The following is an 18,273-nucleotide window of genomic DNA, read 5'->3' as shown; positions in this document are numbered from 1 at the left end:
GGGTGGGGGAGGACTTGGGATGATGGAATCCAATCTGCTCATTTCAGAGCCCAGAAACGGAAGCCCAGAGAGGGTAAACGGGTCTCCTGTTTTGCACAGCTAATGGGGGCAGAATCAGAACCCAGGTCTCTCAGTGCTCTGGTCATGTCACCAGACTTCATTGTTTTCCCTTTTAGCCATTTCATCCTGAAGAATCCAAACCTCCCTTTCAAGTCCGGAGTGGACATCGGTGTTTTATAAAAGTGCCTTCTGCGACCCGGCTCTGTGGGCAGCACGGGAAGGGAACGGGCTCTGGTGCCAGACAGAGCTGCGCTTGAATACAGGCTCTGCCCCCTCCACTGTGCTCCTGGACAAGTCACTTTCCTCACCGACCCTCACTTTTCTTATCTGTGTGATGCAGGAACCTACCCCTGGATTGCTCTGAATGGAAGGAACTAAAGGATGCCAGCACCTGGCTCAAAGCAATCGAGGGCCAGTGGTTCCTGCTATTATGCTAATAACCCCTTCCAGGCTGCCCCACCCCGGGAATGTCCCCACCATCCATCCAGTTAGTCACACACACCCAGACCCCAGCCATCCTAGACAGCTTCCCCTTCCTCATGTGCCCCCTTCAACCCATCACCAAATCCTGCCATTGTAACCTGAACCTTCCCCTAACTCGTCCCCCCTTCCCTGCACCTGCCACGTCACCAGCCCTGCCTGAGCCACCTGCTTCGTGAGCCTACACTGGCGCCTGAGCCCCTAGATGATGTCCTGCCCTTGCTCTGGTCTTCCAGCCAGCCATCCTCCACAGGGGAGCTGGAGAGCTTTGCCAGAATGCGCATCTCGTCCACTTTATCCTCTGCCTAAAGCCCTCCAGGAGTTTCCTTTCATTCAAGAACAAATATCAAACTTCGTACTGCAGCCCAGTAAGCCTGCCCTCCCTCAGCTCCAACTCCCAGGGATTCTTCCCTGCCTCCCCAAGCTCTCAGGAAAGTGGCCGCGTCCCCCTTTGCCCTAAGTTCTCCAAGGATCATGTCCCCTTTCTCCAAAGCACATGACGCCACAGTTAGTAGTTCCGTGGGACTCTGATGAGCCCAGTCAAGTGCACCCTTGTTAGGTGGCGAGCTCTGTGGGGTGAGAACACGGAGGGTTTGTGTTCACCGTCTCCCCAGGGACGAATAAATAAACAAACCAGCAGGAATGGGAGGGAGGGGCACGTGGAGGAGTAACTACTGCCCTCATTTTACAGATGGCCAGACTGAGGCTCGAGGAAGGCGTGTGGCTTCCCGAGGTCGGGACCCCCAGGAACTGGATGGAAGCGTAGTGGTCCGCACACACCACCCACCACGCTGCTTCAGAAACCAGCCCCCACGTGTCTCCTTTACCATCCAACCTTTCTTCACATTAGCCAGGGGCTCAGCAAAAAATCAGTGGGTTCTTTAAAAAAAAAAAAAAAAAATAGGAGGCTCTGAGGGCATGGGGGGCGGGGACTATAATTGTCACATGGGAAAAAGAAGAAATTGCAAGTTAATAACGGGGAGATTTTGAGTTTAAAAAAAAAAAAAAAAGACCATCCAAAGCTACAAGATTTGTTGCTATTTAGACCAAATGGAACAACATTTCCAGAACTGTCTCTATGGATCTGAAGATTCTAGATTAAGGGCAAGTGACTTGGACAAAGGCTTAGACCTGTTTTCCGACACAGGTACTCTTAGGGAAGGAAAAACAAGGGCGGTAAAAGCCCCAGCGAGGTTGCTACACCAGTATGACTGATCTAAATGGAACACACTTCCATGAGTCATTTGTAGCTTTAAATACTATAGAAAAAAGAATTTATGAAACATGCCCAAACAGTCTCCCTTTGATGTGGCGAGCTCTTGTCAAACCACATTGTTCAAATTTATGTTAAAATGCAAACCCTGCATGTTTACAATGGTACTCTTGGAGGAATAATATAAAAGTACAACTGCTGAATTTCAAAGACAAGACTTATAACCTCAGAACAGTGGGGCATTCCCAGCGCAAATTTATGAGCTGTTAAACCTCCAAAGGTTTCCTCAATTAGCAATGAAGGTTCTGACATATTTGCAGCCTGGTATAGGGGCTGCTTTTTATACAATTTGGGGTGTACCGCTTTTATCGGAACTTTTCCTTACTTTTATTGACCTCGGATGACAACTATTGTGCTCCTCTCTGGGCAGCGTTTGATCCTGCTAATTGTGCCGCGGAGCCGGGACGGCACTGCACGGTTTACCATTGCTCCTGGGGCGCACGACAAATTATACATAATGCATTGCGTTGTAATTGCTGCATTGTGAGCTTGGCTCGCTTTCCCAACATAAAATACCGACATCCAAGTAGTTTTATTATAAAAAACCGTAAGGGATTCTTTTGGATTATAAACATCTGAAGACATAACGTTCTCATGAATTCCGGTGGCTATTTTGGACACACACGGGGCGGGCAAGGCTGAAAAGCAAATCAAATATACTTCACATGAATGTTTACAGAGAGAAAGAGGAGGCAGTCACGAAGGCAAGGCCATAGGGAATGCAAAACAAAACGGAGTAGGAGCTGAAGGGCAGACAAAAGTCCAAACTGGGAAATCAAAGAGGCGAGGTCTAGTGATGGCCCTTCGTCTCCCTGGGCCTCAAGTTCCTCGTTTTGAAAACAAAGGCACAGAACAAAATGACCACAAAGGTCCCTTTTCCATGAAGATAGGAGCCTCAGGGGGGCAGTGACTTGTTTTCCAAGTCTGATTTGTCAGCACTAGAAACCTGTGTCTTGTACCAAACACACAGCTTCTTACCACTGCCCTGTTGGTTTGGGGCCTCTTAGAAAAAGACGACGCCTCTTTAAAGGGCAAGGGGCAGAATAAATAAAGCACAAGCTTTGTATATGCAATACCATCAAGTGCAAAGAAAAAAATCACAAGAACAGTACAGTGATCCCTCTAGATGCCCACAGCAGGCTGGTCACAGGACTTGCTGCAGATTTGGAAGCAACACCAAGGCACCAGGGCGTGCCCTCTTAACCCTCCCTTCTCCTCGCTCCCTGCCCCAGGACAGCAACCTGATATATGAATTCAGACTGGTTTCTTTCCACTTCCTCTCAGGGAAATGAATGTCCTAGAGGAGCCAGAGGTGCTCCAGCAAGATTCCAAGCACAAGGGGTCACCTGGCAGCTCAGCCGGCCACCCAGGTAACACATAACTGGACTGTGTTAGGACCGTGGCTTCTCTCTGAAGTCAGGCCACAGACAATCCAACGTGCTGTTGGTAGGCTGTTAACCTCCCGCCAAAGAATTCTGTGTCCCTCGACTGACTTCTCCTCCCACCTGGTTCAACAGCAAGCAAATGGCCCAGTTAATTGCAAACCGAATTTAAGACTTAAATTTGACAACAAAGTATGCTTAGAACTTTGAGTGTTTGGCATAGGAGGGTCAGAATTCTAAGTATTTACTTAAATTATGACACCCAGGGCTGCATAAAAGGCATCCTGGATGAGAAACACACCGGCCGGCCATCTGTCAAGATTGTGGAAAGCCTGTGAGGCAGTGTGGGCCTCCTCCCGCAAACCCTCACGTCTACTGTGGGCGAGGTAGCCATTCTGCTACCAGCTAGTTCACGCGAACAAAAGGGGACGCTCAGGAGTGGGCAGCTAGGAGGGCAACAGTCAGGACTACAGTTTTAGGACAGAACACTCTTACTTATTGGCCCTAGAGTTGTGCTAGGGCTCACAGACATGTTACCAGGAAGATACGATCAGCTGTGATTTTGTCAGTGAATGAAGCACATCAAGGTTCTTCTCTGGTTATCACTCCTTAAGAGACAGTAATAGGGAATTCCCTGGCGGTCCAGTGGTTAGGATTCTGCACTCTCACTGCTGAGGGCCTGGGTTCGATCCCTGGTCGAGGAACTAAGATCCCACAAGCCACGCAGTGCGGCCGAAAAAAAAAAAAAAGGGGGGACTGGGCAGGGGAAGTGAGAGACCATATCTAGGAATTGTTTTTGGAAACACTCCCAAGGCAATGGACTTTGCTCTAAATAAAGAAATACCAGTCTTCAAAGGGGCTTAGTTTTGGGTAAATGGCAAAGCATGAGGAAGCTGAGTGGCAAAGGGAATATGAAAATACTACCTTCCCAACAAATACCATATGATATCACTTATACGTGGCATCTAAAATATGACACAAATGAACCTATCTTTGAAACAGAATCACGGACACAGAGAACAGACTGGTGGTTGCCAAGGGGGAGGAGGTCGGGGGAGGGATGGAGTGGGAGGCGGGTGTCAGCAGATGTAAGCTATTATATATAGGATGGGTAAACAACAAGGTCCTACTGTATAGCACAGAGAACTATATTCAGTACCCTATGATAAACCACAATGGGAAAGAATATTAAAAATGTATATATATATATATATATATATATATATATATATATGTATAACTGAATCACTTTGCTGTACAGCAGTAATTAACACAACATTGTAAATCAACTATACTTCAATTTTAAAAAAAAGAAAACACCACTTTCCCAACTTCTTTAGACAAATCTAGGCCTGAGGTCCCCCCCCCGTCAGGCAACCACTTCGTAGTCACGAGCGTCTCCAGTGCAAGAAAACATCTCACACAATTTTCTTGAGTAATTATTTCCCTAAGCTGATGCCAGGAAAATCTTGTTCTTTCTCTGGGGAGAATATACTTCGGGATTCCTGCCACAAATTAAATGGTCTAGATGAGTTTAGAGAAAGATCATTTAAGGACAATCAAAAAAATTATACACACACACACACACACACACACACACATATACACACACACATACACACACACTGGAAAAAGAAAATACCAAACGTGAACGAGAGTGCCTAGGTTGGAAGTCCAGGTAGGAACCCCATGAGGAAGGATAGTGCCAGGGAGACAACACAAACTCAAGAAGGGTTCTGCATCCCTCTGTTTTGAAGTCCAGGTCCATCAAGAGATCTTAAAAGAAATACATAAAAAGAATATAGCAGTGGAGAAACTGAAGTTTTACATCTCCAATTTTTATGTTATAGGCTTCCTTCCCCGCCTCTAACTTCAGTTTATAAACTGAAGGCTTCAGTCTTTTGAATACACAAGGACACTTGTGCACATACAACCAAATCCAACCAAAAAATGAGAAATAAAAACCAAAGCCATTTCAAATATACCTCAAGCGAGAGCTTGATCGAGTGTCTGGACTCCAGAGACAAGTCTGCCTGGTCATGGTGGTATTCCCAAGGCAGGTGGCCAATCAGAATTTGTTGAATGACTGAATCCCAAAGAATTTTCATGGATGGAGGGTTAAGTTCCACCATTTCCAGCTCCTGCCTTGACCCACAAACTCAGCCATCCAGGGGCGCTGCAGGTTTTCGGTTTAGCCCTAGTCTGCCCTCGAGCCATCCAGTGAGATCCATCTAGAGACCCTGGGGATCCACATGAGCTGACAGGAGAAATTGCTCCTGGTGCCCATTTACATCAGAAAAATGAGGATCCACTTTTCTAGGGGTGAAATCAGGGCTGAGGAAGAAAAGGATGGCTCTTACACAATCTTCATCTCTCTCTCCCCTCTCATGCAGTCCCTTTGTATTTCTTTCTTTCATAAGAAGGGGGGCTCTCTAGCTTTCCAACATGTTCAATAGCTACCAAATCCGAGAACTCCGAAGACAGACCATGAAGATTCACCCTTGGATTAAAAAAAAGTCACATCTCGTGAAAACACAGATATCACAATGAGAAATACCTGAGAGAAAACACTTAGAATTCAAAACAAAACAAAACAAGAAAGACAGGCAAAAAACACTTCTTTGGTTTTGTCAAGAAACTTATTTGAGTATTTGAATATTAATAATATCCACATTTATCCCATACTTGTAAGGCAAAGCAAATAAACTATAGCAATTAAACAGAGAAAAGAATTATCACCCTAAAGTGGCTACTCCGTCATAAGAGCTACCAAAATGCAAATAACCTGTAGCCTGTTCTTTCTTGTGCCTTAGCTGTAATAGAGGAGAAAACTGGCTTGGAAAAGAACAACGAGAGAAAGACAAGGACTATGTTTTGAATGCACAGTTTGGGGGACGTCCACCATGACGGCCGTGTAAAAGAAATAAGCTATCCAGGGCTGACGTGGGCTTTAACATAATACCAGACTTTACCACTTTCTATTCATTCGTTTGTTCATTCTTTCACTCTTTCTTTTACTAGGTGATCATTCATCCAACAAACATTTATTAAGCACTTTCCCAGGGGGGTCTGTGATAGGTGTGGGGTGCACAGAAGTGAATAAGAGCAGGGGGATGGCTTTATCCACTGGAGAAACAGTGCTCAGGGACTAAGCCTGTGAAAATGTCTGAGATCTCAAAGTAATTAACTGGCTCCCTCAGTGAAAAAAAAAAAAAAATCTATAAAACTGAAAAGTGATAAGTATTTGATTAAATGCCTATGAAATGTATCATATATCAATCATTTATATCTCAACTCATAAATATATGTATTTATAGTCGTTTACTTAAATATATATTTATATACTACGGATGGGCTGTCACAGGTTTCAACATGTGAAATGACACAGGGTGAGGGCAGGGTTTCTGAAAATAAAAGCCCACAGAAGTCCTCAAAAGTGCACACAGGATGGACAGGACATCTGTGCTCTCCTGGAGTTCACAGTGCAGTGGAGACAGAGGCACACGCCCGTAGCCACAATCACCTTGTGAAGTATCTAAGAAAGTTACCCCTCTGAGCCTCATTTTCTTCATGAAAAAATAACCTACTGAAAACCAGAAACCATGGCCTTTGGGGAAGTTTTGAGGTCCAAGTTAAAAAAAAAAAAAAAAGATGGGAAAGTATTTCATACTGTAATGAGTAATGAGAAGTAAAATTTTAACCCCTTTGGTCTTTGCTCCTCCTGGTGGTAAATGTCTCTATGTCGGATGCTACACCTGCTGCCTACCTGGGAACTGGTGCTCAACCAGAGACAAATCTCTAGCATACCCTAAACATAAGGCTGCTCTGGTGCCCTTCTGCAGCCCACAGATGTCTCTGATGGACAGACACACGTAAACCAGGACACTTCATGTAAAGATAAAACTTGGTCTGTATCATGAGATTCCAAAGAGACAGAGGTTAAAAAAAAAAGAAAAACAAGAAAACCAAAAAACAAAAAATCAAAAAAAAAAAAAAAACCCCACTTACACTGGTAAAAATGAAACCATTTTTCAATTAGCTCAGCCCTAAGCAGACACCACCATCTATTTTGCCCTAAGAATGAAAAGCTGTGGACTGCTCCTAAAGTCAATTTTACTTCTCTCTTTTGTAGACATTTCATGAAATACCTTAATCTTCCCAGCTGGCAACATTAGTAGGTAAAAGAGGAAAATGAACTCAGTTTTGGAAAGAAAGGATCATGTGGTATAACACAGAAATATCTCCTAGGAGGCAGTCTGGTTCTATTATTTGTCCTTTTCTCCTTTTTCCTATTCTTCTTCATGGGCTCCCTTTTAGGGAGCGGGCTGGGATGGGGCTGGGGCAGGGTATGACCAGGTTAAAAGCAGCCCAGGACACAACATCATAAACGGAAGAGGGATAGCAGTTATAAGCTTCTGCAAATAGAACCTGGCCGCTTCAAATGTGTCCGACGGTCTTAGACCCTCCTTCTGGCTTCAAGATTTCCTTTGTGTCTCACCACGGGATGTGTGTTAGGATGACATACAACGTGTTTAAATAAAACAAGAAAACAAACCAAGAAAAACTCTGCATGATGAAGAATGAAAATCTACTAAAAATACTTTACAATGGCTTCAAACATGAAATCACATTTACAAATAACATTTTCATGACTTGGGCATAAGTGACTCAGGAACATATGGATTAAATTTCCTTCAGAATGCATAGGGCTTTAAAAATCAAGCAGAAACTTGCTTGGCAAAATTAGCTTCGTTTGTAGAGCAGAGCTCTGGGGAAGAAAAGAAAAGAAGTTTGTCAGACGGCACTCGCTTTGGCATCCCTTCTCTGGTGCTTTCTTTGATGACCAAGTCAACTGGCTACAGTGGCCATTGCCTAGGAACAACTTTCTTGGAAATCGTTTAACTCTCTTTCCCTGTTTAGGCAAAGTATTCAATAACTTTATACTAAATGACTCTCCCTCACCTCGACTATCTCAAGCATCAAAAATCAAGGTCTAAGGTCCACTTCTGTAAAAAATGTTGAGCCATCTTAGGCAGAGAGCAAATGGCTGCCGCATCTTTGCGGCAATCAGGTATGACTGCATATATAGGGAGGTTTTTATTTCCTATTAATCCATTTGGAACTAAATACTTTTTCCCCCCAAATTAAAGACACACATTTTAGACAGAGCCCACAAAGTTCACACACGAATACTACCACCACCAACGCTGCTATAAAATAACCTTAGCATTCACAGTGTTTACTGTTTCCAAAATGCACCCTCAAACATCACCTCATTGCATTCTGGGGGACAGTCATGACAAGTATTTGACCCATTTTTAGACGAGGAAACTGAGGTTTGGAGAAAGGTCACATAGCAACAACTAGCCATTCTGCAAACACCAACTGTGCTTTCCTGTCTTGGCATCTTTTACTGTTTATTCTGATAATTTTTAATAGCCATGTTCTCTAGAATACCTATTCCCTCTATCCCCACTGACTAGAATCTCCCATTCTTCAAGGATCAGCACAAATACCCCACCTTTCAAGATGTGATCCTTGAACACTAAATCTCCAACATCACACTAATGATGATACATTAAAAGATCATCATCTCCAGGATGATCTTTTAATGTATCAACTGGGCTAGGCTACAGTTACCAATTATTCAATCAAACACCAATTGGGGTGTTGCTCTGAAAGTATGTGGTAGATGTGATTAAGTCTCTAATCAGTTGACTTCAAGGGAGATTATCCTAGTTAATCTAGGTAGGCCTGATTTAATTAGCTGAAATCCCCCTAAGAGCAAAGCTGAAGCTTCCTCAACAAAGAAGAAATTCCACTGATGAACTGCAACTTCAGCACATGTCCCAGAGTTCCAGCCCACCCTTCCCGAAGGCCTGCCCTACAGACTTCAGACTTGCTGGTTCAGCTCCCACAATTGTGAGCTCCTCAATGAGTCAGGCACTGCTTGTTACTGGATCATGAGAAAACAGCAAGATTTTCATGAAGTTCACAGGGTACATTTGGGAATATCCTGACTTAAAATATTTGTTATGTGGCATTTACGGAATTCACTCTTGGGGATCTGGGGTCACCTCACAAAGAGGTGGTCCATTTTCTACATCAGGTTCTCAAAGTGATTCCCAGACCAGCATCAGAGCGTCACCTGGGGACCTGTTAACCAGTCAAGTTCTCACACCCCATCCCCAAACCCATTAAGCCAGGAACTCTGGGGGTGGGGCCCAGCTCTAAACACAGGAAACCATTCTGTTTAGTGTATAAGAGAATCCCCTGCAGAGCTCGTTGAACTAAAGACTGTTGGGTCTCACCCAGGACACATGGCTATTTACATTTAAAGGAATTAAAATTAAATAAAACTAAAAAAGCAGTGCCTCCGTTGTACTAACCACATTCCAAGTGCTTAGCACATGTGGCTAGTGGCTACCATGTTGGACACTGAAGATAAAGACCATGTCCATCACTGCAGAAAGTTCTACAGGACAGTGCTGCTCTAGAGCCACTGAGAGGGACCCCTAGGAGAAACCCCTCCAAACACACGTCAGGTACTATAGGCAGGGAAAACAGTAATTTCCATTACTAGCCTGACACTGAAAAAGCACAAGGCCAGATGGTCCGAATCAAAGGCAAATGTTCCTCTGTGATGAGGCCGCTTCTCATGTGGGCGATTCTCTGTAGCTTAGGATGAGTAGTATCAGGGATTTATTTACTTAACACTGGTTAAGGCTGGGGAACCCAGCAGCAGTAGCGCAGGCTACGTGAGTCATCAGAATCCTTCTTTTTATTCTTTCACAGGGGTGGGGGTGGGGATTAAGACGCTCAAAGCCTTTAGAAGCTCAGGGCCTCTGTTTTAACTCTGGTGGAACAAAGGACAAAAGTAGGGTCTATATTGCACCATCAACTGTTCACTTCCCGAAACAGCTCCTGGCAAGGCTATTGCTAACCTCCGTGTTGCTAAATCCACAGATCCTTTCTCAAGTCCTCATCTGCCTGGGACCACTGGGGCATTTGGCACAGATGGATTCTCCTTCCTCCTAGAAAAAGATTCTTGTCTTCTAGGACCAACTGCTCTCTTTGTCTCAGTTTTCCCACCCTGCTTCACTGGTTCCTTCTTCTCCCTCTCCTTTGCTGGCACCTCTTTTTCTCTCTGACCTCTTTATGTTGGAGACCCCAGTGCTCAGGCTTTGATCCTCTTCTCCATTTTTACTCACTCCCTTGGCGATTCCACCCACTTTCGTGAATTTAAATACCATTTATATCATGCCGATGACTACCAAATTTTTATTTCCAGACCATACCTGTCATCTGCTCTCATACGGAACTACCTACTCCATCCCCACGTGGAACTCATAAACTTGTCACCCTCTCCAGGTCCAAGACTGAACTCCATTTTTTCCCTGCAAACCTGCTCTATCTGCATGTTCAGGTTAATGGAAATTCCAACTTTCCAGTGCCCTCAGCCCCACACTTTATTCCCCCTTCACTTCTCTTTCTCTCACAATCACCACCATTCTGTCAAAGAATCCTCCTGCTCTACCTGTGAAATGTATCCAGAAGCTAACCGCTATGCATCTCCTCCACGGCTGCCATCCGAGTGGGAGCTGTGGTCCTCCCTTGCCCGGGTTACTGCAACAGCCTCCTAACTGGTCTTCCTGCTGCTACCCTCTGCCTCTGTCTTCACATGGCCTATCCCTCTGTGTCTATCTTCTCCTTTTCTCTCTCTTATCAGCACACCTATCATTGGGTCTAGGGCCTACCCTCATCAGGATGATCTCACCTTGCCAGTGTTACTTTCATTACATCTGCAAAGACTCTTACTCCAAATACAGTTGCATTCTAAGGCTCTGGGGGCACAGCTCTTTTGGGGGTCAGCATTCACCCCACTATGCTGCCCCACAGACTATTCTCAACACAGTAGCCCCAGTGAGCCTTTAAGAAATTAAGTTAAATTATGATACTCTGTGCTCAAAACCCTCTAATGGCTCCCATCTCACTTAGAGAAAAACCAAAGTCCTTCCGCTGGCCTAAAAGGCCCTATGTGATCTGGCTCTTATACCTCTCCATCCTCACCTCCTACTGTCCAGTCATAACAGTGGCCCAGACTAGGGGATGTGGATTTGAGACATGTTTTGACTTAGCATCAAGATCACCTGGTTACTGACAACACCCAGGAGGTGACACCTGATGAGGAACAAGTTGGGGAGGTGGAAAAGGTATGTACATGCTGCATTTGAGATGTCCTTGAGTTCATTTATATATTGATATAATTTCAGAAAGAGATCTGGGGCTGAGAAGATAAATTTGAAGTATAAATCGTAACTAAAGCCTTAAGAGAAGAAAAGAGGTCCAAGAATGAAGTCATTAGGAAAACTGATATTCCAAGGTAGAGTGAGTAGAGGGGGGTGAGCCTGCAAAGGAGACCAAGGAAAGAGGTCAGAGCAGTAGTGGGAAATCCAGGAGGGTAGGCATCAGGGGGGAAGAGGGAGGGAAAAAGGAGGGTTGCAAGGAGTGGATAGTTATGTTAAGTACATCTGGGGAAGAGAAGTGTCTCCGGGCCTTAGCAACATTGAGGCCGCTGGGGAACTTGGCTAGAACTGTTTCATGAGAGTAAAGGGGGGCAGCAGCACGACTGAAGAAGTGTAGACTCTGCAGACGGTAAGTGGAGAGGAAAGGTGGTCAATGAAAGGCAGTTGTGCTGTTGGTCTCTCTCTCTTTGGGGATGAGTGTGGAAAGAGACTCCAGTAGGTTTCTATATTGACAGGAAGGATCTGGTAAAGACTCAAAAGCTGAAGACAGAGGGAAAGGGGGATAATCAGTAACAACAGCTTTTCCTGAGAAGTTAGGACAGGTAAAGGATTAGCTTTCGGTAAGAGGAAAGAGACTTCCCTGCCCAGCTGTCAGGAGGGACAAGTGAAGTATGGGGGTGGATACAGGTAAGTTTGTAGTTTTCATCATGGGACGCTGAGGGCATTACCTACAGGTGGATTCCATTTTTGGGGGGAAGTCGAGGACAGGTGAGATGTTGATATCATTTATAATAGACTCAGTTTGCTCTGTTGGGGCACATTCTCCAGTTGGGCTCAGCTGCCAGGTGCAGGGTCCGAGAAGCCTAGTGTCTGGGCTCATCTAAGTCTGTGGGTTTTTTCCATATAGGTGGACAGAGGACTGAGCATCAGGGGTATGGGAGGTATGTGTAAGAGAGTAACTGAAACAAAAGACTGGACATCCAAGCACCGGATGGAGGCAAGCAAGACAAGAAGGGAAGGAATTAATGAACTGGAAAGGGGAACAAAGAGCACCTGCAGCTGAGTACCCAGAACGTTCAGGTCACCTAAAAGTGGTCAAAACACTACATACTAAGTCTGTGAAAGCTAAGAGCCCAGTGTATTTACCACAAGAAGCAAAGGAGTTTTAGATACAGCCACTCTACTACCAAGGTACCAAGTGCCACCCTACTTCCTATCAAAGAGAACCAGAGGGACCTTTACATTGAAAAGGTAAGAAGGAGGTACTGAAATTCAAGGAATATCATTCCAAATCTGGATTTCATACCACGAAATCACTTCCAAGTGATGTGCTTTATTTTACTGATTTTGCTATAACTGATTCTATGTAAGTGTCCTATACACAAGTTTACCTGATTCTTTATCATCTAAACTTACCCTCTGGTGCAGTGGCTCTCAACAAATTTTGCCCCCTCAGGGAGAACTGGCAATGTCTGGAGATATTTCTGGCCGTCACAACTGGGAGGAAGGGTGCACGAGCACCTGGTGGGTAGAGGCCGGATGCTATTCAACATCCCACAATGCACAGGACGGCTCCACCCCAACAAGGAGTTATTCAGCCCCAAATGTCAATAGTGCTCAGGCTGAAAAACCCTGCTCCAGAACAAACATGCTTGCAAATGTACGCTATTTACATCAGAGAGAGGAGGGCTCAACTTGGGATCCAAGTAACAAACTGTCTTCAAATTTTCTGTACCATAAATATACCAACAGCCTAAATAAAATTACCTTAGTTTTTAGAAAAACATCAATATATTAGTACACAAAACCTTGTAGACTTAGATATGTAAGAAAGCATATGGATGCCCTTGATGACTTCTTCCTACCTCCTTCCTTCCTTGCCTGGTTTTTCCCATTCTCCTGTTTATTTCTCTCCAGAAGGTGCTCTGTTCTTCACCAATTCCTGCATAGTGGAATATTAAGTTCCAATGATAAATTAATTTTGACAAAATTCCTTTATCAGAAGTAAATGTGAAAGTCTGAAGAATTTAGTTAGCTGGCCTTTTGCCCATATACAGAAATGATTAAAGACTAGACTGCGATTAAATTCTGAGCAGAGTGACATAATTAGCAAATTTATGAATGGGTCTTCTTTTCACAGTTCTACTGTCAGGACTAATTACTTGTATTAATTAGAACTGTCAACACATGAATATGCTTGTTGAAGCCGCTTCCTATGGTAAAATACGAGACTGGTAAATATGAAGACACTTGGAAAGAGGCAAAGACTTTCATTTATTAGCAACTCTAAATGATGCAGAAGCACTGACTGCACAATGAGCCTTGGGGATTGACTGTAAATGGATTCCTCGTTAATGAATTTGTTCTTCCTTGCTTAGGCATTAGTCTTGGTTTAGCGTTTGGACAAAATATTCAATATATCACTACTTTAGGAGGACTGTAGCAAGAATAAGGAAAAAATTCTGCAAGTTACTGGAAAAGGAGAGTAGCAAGGATGGTTAAGGTGAGCAAGAGAGAGTTCCTGTCCCGTCTTTGATTAGTCTGAGATCTAGTGTAAAACAAGTTTTAAGAACTGCTTAAGTGAAACGGGAAGGACAGCTGGGGGATTAAGAACTAGAGTTTGAGACCCAGTTTTAACTCTATGTGACCTTGGGTAAGTGGACAAGTTACTAAGCCTCTCTGTGCCTTGGTTTGCTCATCTGAAAAATGGGGACAGCTATAGAACTTGTAGAGGGCTGTGGTGAGTCTTAAATGTCAATATATACAAAGGGCTTAGAGCAGTGCCCAGCACAAGCTACGTGCTGGCTGTCACTGTTTTCATAATCATCACCTGGGATGGCAGTAGAAACAGAATTTTGAGCTCCAAGAACGAGATCCTTGCAGCAGGACGCAGTGCTTTGGAGTCAGATAGAGTCGAGGTATGAATCCAGGCCCATTACATTTAATTTTTAAGCTTCAACTGTGCCCTACCTCATGAGTCCTTGTAAAAAGTAAATTTAAAAAAATGCATGAAAGGTACTTGCTGTGCCTGGTACATAAAAGAGGCTTGCTAAATATTAGTGCTTAAGCATTCATTACCATTATTATCTTTTTGGAGAAATCTTAAGACACTGAAATAAATGCCAAAAGAAAAATTTTAGTAAGTGATCTAAGATAAGTGGAGAGAGCACATGTGAAAGAGGAGAAAGGGAAATGAAGAGGATCTATCGAGGGCCTTCTCTGGGAAGGGTGCCCTCACCCCCTGCCTCAAGCGGCCGTCACCACAGCCCCAAGAGGAGGGTTTAACTCCCCAGCCACAGAATCCCCATAAATCCCCTAATTACCTTGTTCACTGGTGAAGGAAAGACAGCTGGGATTCCAACTGGGGCCCGAATGGCTGCGAAGCCCACACTGTGTCAGGGCGTGAAAGCCAGGCTGCAAAGGGCTTCATCACAAACCGCGGGGGGATCAGACTCTAAGCTCTTCCTACTTTTTTCCTTCCCCCCACCTTTACATATATTTAAAAACACAGTCATCAAATTCTTGATAGGCAAAGCTTGTTCTGGCTGGCTAAACTTTACCTGATAACTACCATAAAATAACTACCGTAAGACAATTTTAAATTAAGGCCGGTTAATCAATTCTTTAATCCTGTTAAGTACCAACTTGGCAACGGTCCACAAAACAGAGAATTATTCTCGTTTTATGCTTTGTTTTAAAAGGTCTTCCAGAGACACACATTTCTGACAGTGTGAAGATGGCCCGACTCATAGAGGCTGCAGGGAGCTTTTAGGGAATGAATGAGAAGCATCTCCGAGGGTCCCTCCCAATTCAAAAAGCTAATGTTTCTGCATGCAGCAAGATGTCGATGCTAAAGTTGATTTCAATTAAAAATCCATTTCTGTACAAATGTTATAAAACTAGACTAATAAAATGTAAGTTGGTGACTCCTAATTTTGTCTTAAAAATTATGCGATACCTTAAAGATCAATCTGGCCAAAACTCCATTGCATCAAAATAATCAGTGCATAAAAAGAAAATCTAGTTGTAGGATGTTCTGGATCCATTCACAAGAAAGCTCGGTTAAATGCAAGATGCCAGAAAATCTGCTGGAGTTCCCAATGTCATGTTAGAAAGCAAGCTGCTCCAAGCTGCTCCCTGGAACCCGTTAAAACTTACTTTAAAGGATAGATCTTCCCCCCTCTACTCTAGTTGCTCACTAGATAGTTCTCGAAGTAAATGCAGGTATCAAAGGATCTTACTGACAGGTAGTGGGGGATATGTAGTAGGAATGGTCAGAATGTGCATTATTACTCTTCGAATAACCCCGTTTATTTTTTTGATTGCATATTATGCTTAAAAATGAACTTGGGGGATATGGTAAAAACAGCTCTGAATGGGGAGTACGATGATGCCGATTCCAGGAGTAGCTCAGGGACGGTTAAGCCGTGTGGCTCTAGCCAACACCCTCTCTTTCTAGGGTGCAGTGTGCCAAGGTGGTTAGGACCAGGCCGTTTCTAAGGCTCTTACAGAGTTATAATCTAAGAATAACTATATTAACAAGAACTCTGTAATTCTTATAAGGCCAAACCGCTGCCACAGGGCTCTTAGGCTAAGGTTTTTTGCACAGTTGCTGAAAGCGTCAGCTGAGCTCTCCTCAAATGGCAGTTGTGCCGTCAGGTTATAATCGTCTCTAATTGGTGCTTTCGTGAATTGCAAATTTCCTAACCACTAGAAGGCCTGAAAAAGAATCTCTTTCCTCTGTAATCAGAAACATGTTAAAAGGCAAAATAATTAAAAAAGAAAGCACACTACGAGCAATAATCATTAAAACTCACTGCTTTATGTTTATGTTAACATTCCTCATCAGTAAAAACAAGTCTAGAGAACAGAATAGACAAAAAACAAACATCCTATTTTACAATTTCTTAATTGCATGATTTCCAATAAGAATTCGTATGTGAAATAAGTCGGTCTTAATTGTTTCTTTTCTTGTCATCGAAACATATTAGGAAACCATCCACAACCTTTCCTTCCTTCTTTCCATCCACCCATCCCATTCCTAAATATTCCCAACCATCAGTCACCCTTCTCTTTGATTAGCAACAGTTTCACCCAGATAATAGCTATTTTTGTTGATGCCTTCCTAGTTCCCTCCCTCTACCCTTCCTCCCTCTCTCTTCCACTTGACTAAGTTCCCTGAAGGCAGAGAATTTGGTTTTTGTTTATCTTCATTTTGGAGGAAGAGAGATGGCTACCTTGCTCATACGTGGCACAATATGGGTTTTCCAAATATTCTAAAAATTACATAGAAAGAATTTAGAAATCTAGGTAACTACTAAAATGGATGGTACTATCTGTACCTTCAATTAAAAAAAAAAAAAAGTACCCATTGTCTCCTGCTAGAGCTTCTTAAGGGCGACAGAGAGAAATGGGAACCTCTCTCCGTGGCCCTCAAGGAACTCCTCACCTAAAGACCTAAAGACCTGCGAGAATCACCAGGGGAACTTATAAAGCAATCCCAGGACCTGGGCCCGCGCTGCTGTCTTTGTGCACCTGCCCTCACCCCTGCCCCACCAGCTGTATATTCTGATTTATTTGGGGGCCAAGGCACTGATTTTTTTTTTTTTTTTTTTTTGCCAGTTTGTTTGTTTTATTGACACCTGGATGCTCGGGCTTTGACCGCCTACTCCCGGAGCGGGTACAGCCGCTGCTTCCGCTGCTGCTTCTCGGGCTTCAGGTTCTCTTCGCGTTTGTTGAGCCGGCGGCACATGGCACGCGTTTTCTTGGGCCGCAGATCCAGGGGCTTGTACTTCCTGCCCTTATAGAATTTCCTGAGGTTCTCTTTCTGAGTCTGGTTAATGACGGTGAGTACACGGGCGATGGCTTTGCGAACAACTCGGATCTTGGAGAGTTTGGACGCCGCGCCGCCTGTTACTTTAGCCACGCGTAGCTGGGCCAGCTCCACTTTCAGGTCCTCCAGCGGTTTCAGCAGCTCCTCCTACTTCTCGCCGCGAAGGTCTCGAGCCTTCATCTTGGCCATGACTGTAGGGTCAGCCTCCGCCGCCTTCTCGGAGGGGAAAAAGCGGCACTGATAATTTTTAAAAGCTCCCCAGGTGATTGTAACAGGAAGCCAGGACTGAGAACTACCAAAATCTCTGAAACCCCTCCTCTAGTTACTTAACAAATGCCAGTTAACTATATGCTTGGCCTTTCATTGTCTTACAGGCCTTGGAGGCACCCACGATTCATTTACTGAAACACATTGCACATCAATGGTTATTCTTTTTTCAGAAATCAAGTGAGGTCACTGCTAGAATAAACTTAATTCTCCTTGATGTCAGTGAGCTGTAGCTTTCATAAAAGTCCACTCTCCTTCATTTAATATGGTCTTTTCTAACTTTCCATTGAATTGGAATATTCTATCTATAGTTAGCTGAGTGTTACCTGTGGGTTGGAAAACAGTTGGGGATTTCATGTTCCCTAGACTTTCACAGGTCTCCACTGAAGGCCCTGAAAACACTCAACCATGAAATCTGCAGTAGAAATTCCCATAGGAAGTTTAAAGTTGACCAAGAAGACATTAATAACCTCTATTTGAAAAACTTAATTTGAAACTTTTTGATGAATATTTTACAGAAAACTAACTCACTAAAATTTCTAATTTCATTCCAATAGGAATGAGTATGAATACACAAAAAAGTTCACTAAGCTAGTAAAATACGAGTAGCATTTAGATTATTAATTATATTAATTATTAATTAAATTATTATGATGATGACCATACCAATACAATATGAAAGGCAAAATGATGTCATGAGTAAGTACATAGACTCTGGAACCAAGATGGCTT

General features: G+C 43.7%; 1 protein-coding gene, 1 long non-coding RNA gene and 1 pseudogene across 9 annotated transcripts in view; 1 reads left to right on the top strand and 2 right to left on the bottom strand.

Annotated features, from left to right (window-relative positions):
• RHBDD1 (rhomboid domain containing 1) overlaps positions 1-18,273 on the bottom strand; it is a 117,058-nt gene that overhangs the window by 16,213 nt on the left and 82,572 nt on the right. For 3 of the 7 annotated variants that reach the window (XM_082464684.1, XM_082464685.1, XM_082464686.1), the window contains exons 7-8: positions 13,307-13,383; positions 6,804-7,963 (exon numbers count right to left, since the gene is read on the bottom strand). The exons of 3 other annotated variants lie outside the window; for them this stretch is intronic. In XM_082464684.1, the coding sequence (XP_082320810.1) occupies positions 7,907-7,963; positions 13,307-13,383 (134 nt within the window). In that variant the 3' untranslated portion in view covers positions 6,804-7,906. Of the gene's footprint in view, positions 1-6,803; positions 7,964-13,306; positions 13,384-18,273 lie in introns of those variants that run through there. One more of the 7 variants, XM_082464689.1, reaches the window with a different exon arrangement.
• On the top strand, positions 8,798-15,160 carry LOC309662220. Its single transcript, XR_014264594.1, has 3 exons — positions 8,798-11,578; positions 12,349-12,692; positions 15,143-15,160. It is a non-coding gene; the product is annotated as an uncharacterized lncRNA (long non-coding RNA).
• LOC309662210 (large ribosomal subunit protein uL29 pseudogene) lies at positions 17,033-17,478 on the bottom strand (annotated as a pseudogene). The gene has a single exon. The product of its transcript is annotated as a large ribosomal subunit protein uL29 pseudogene (transcript).

Source organism: Balaenoptera physalus, assembly GCF_965194825.1.
Source record: "Balaenoptera physalus genome assembly, chromosome: 6".
In the NCBI taxonomy this organism is placed as follows: domain Eukaryota; kingdom Metazoa; phylum Chordata; class Mammalia; order Artiodactyla; family Balaenopteridae; genus Balaenoptera; species Balaenoptera physalus.
Note: the sequence above shows the minus strand (reverse complement) of the source record. Positions and strands in the feature narration are given on the sequence as shown.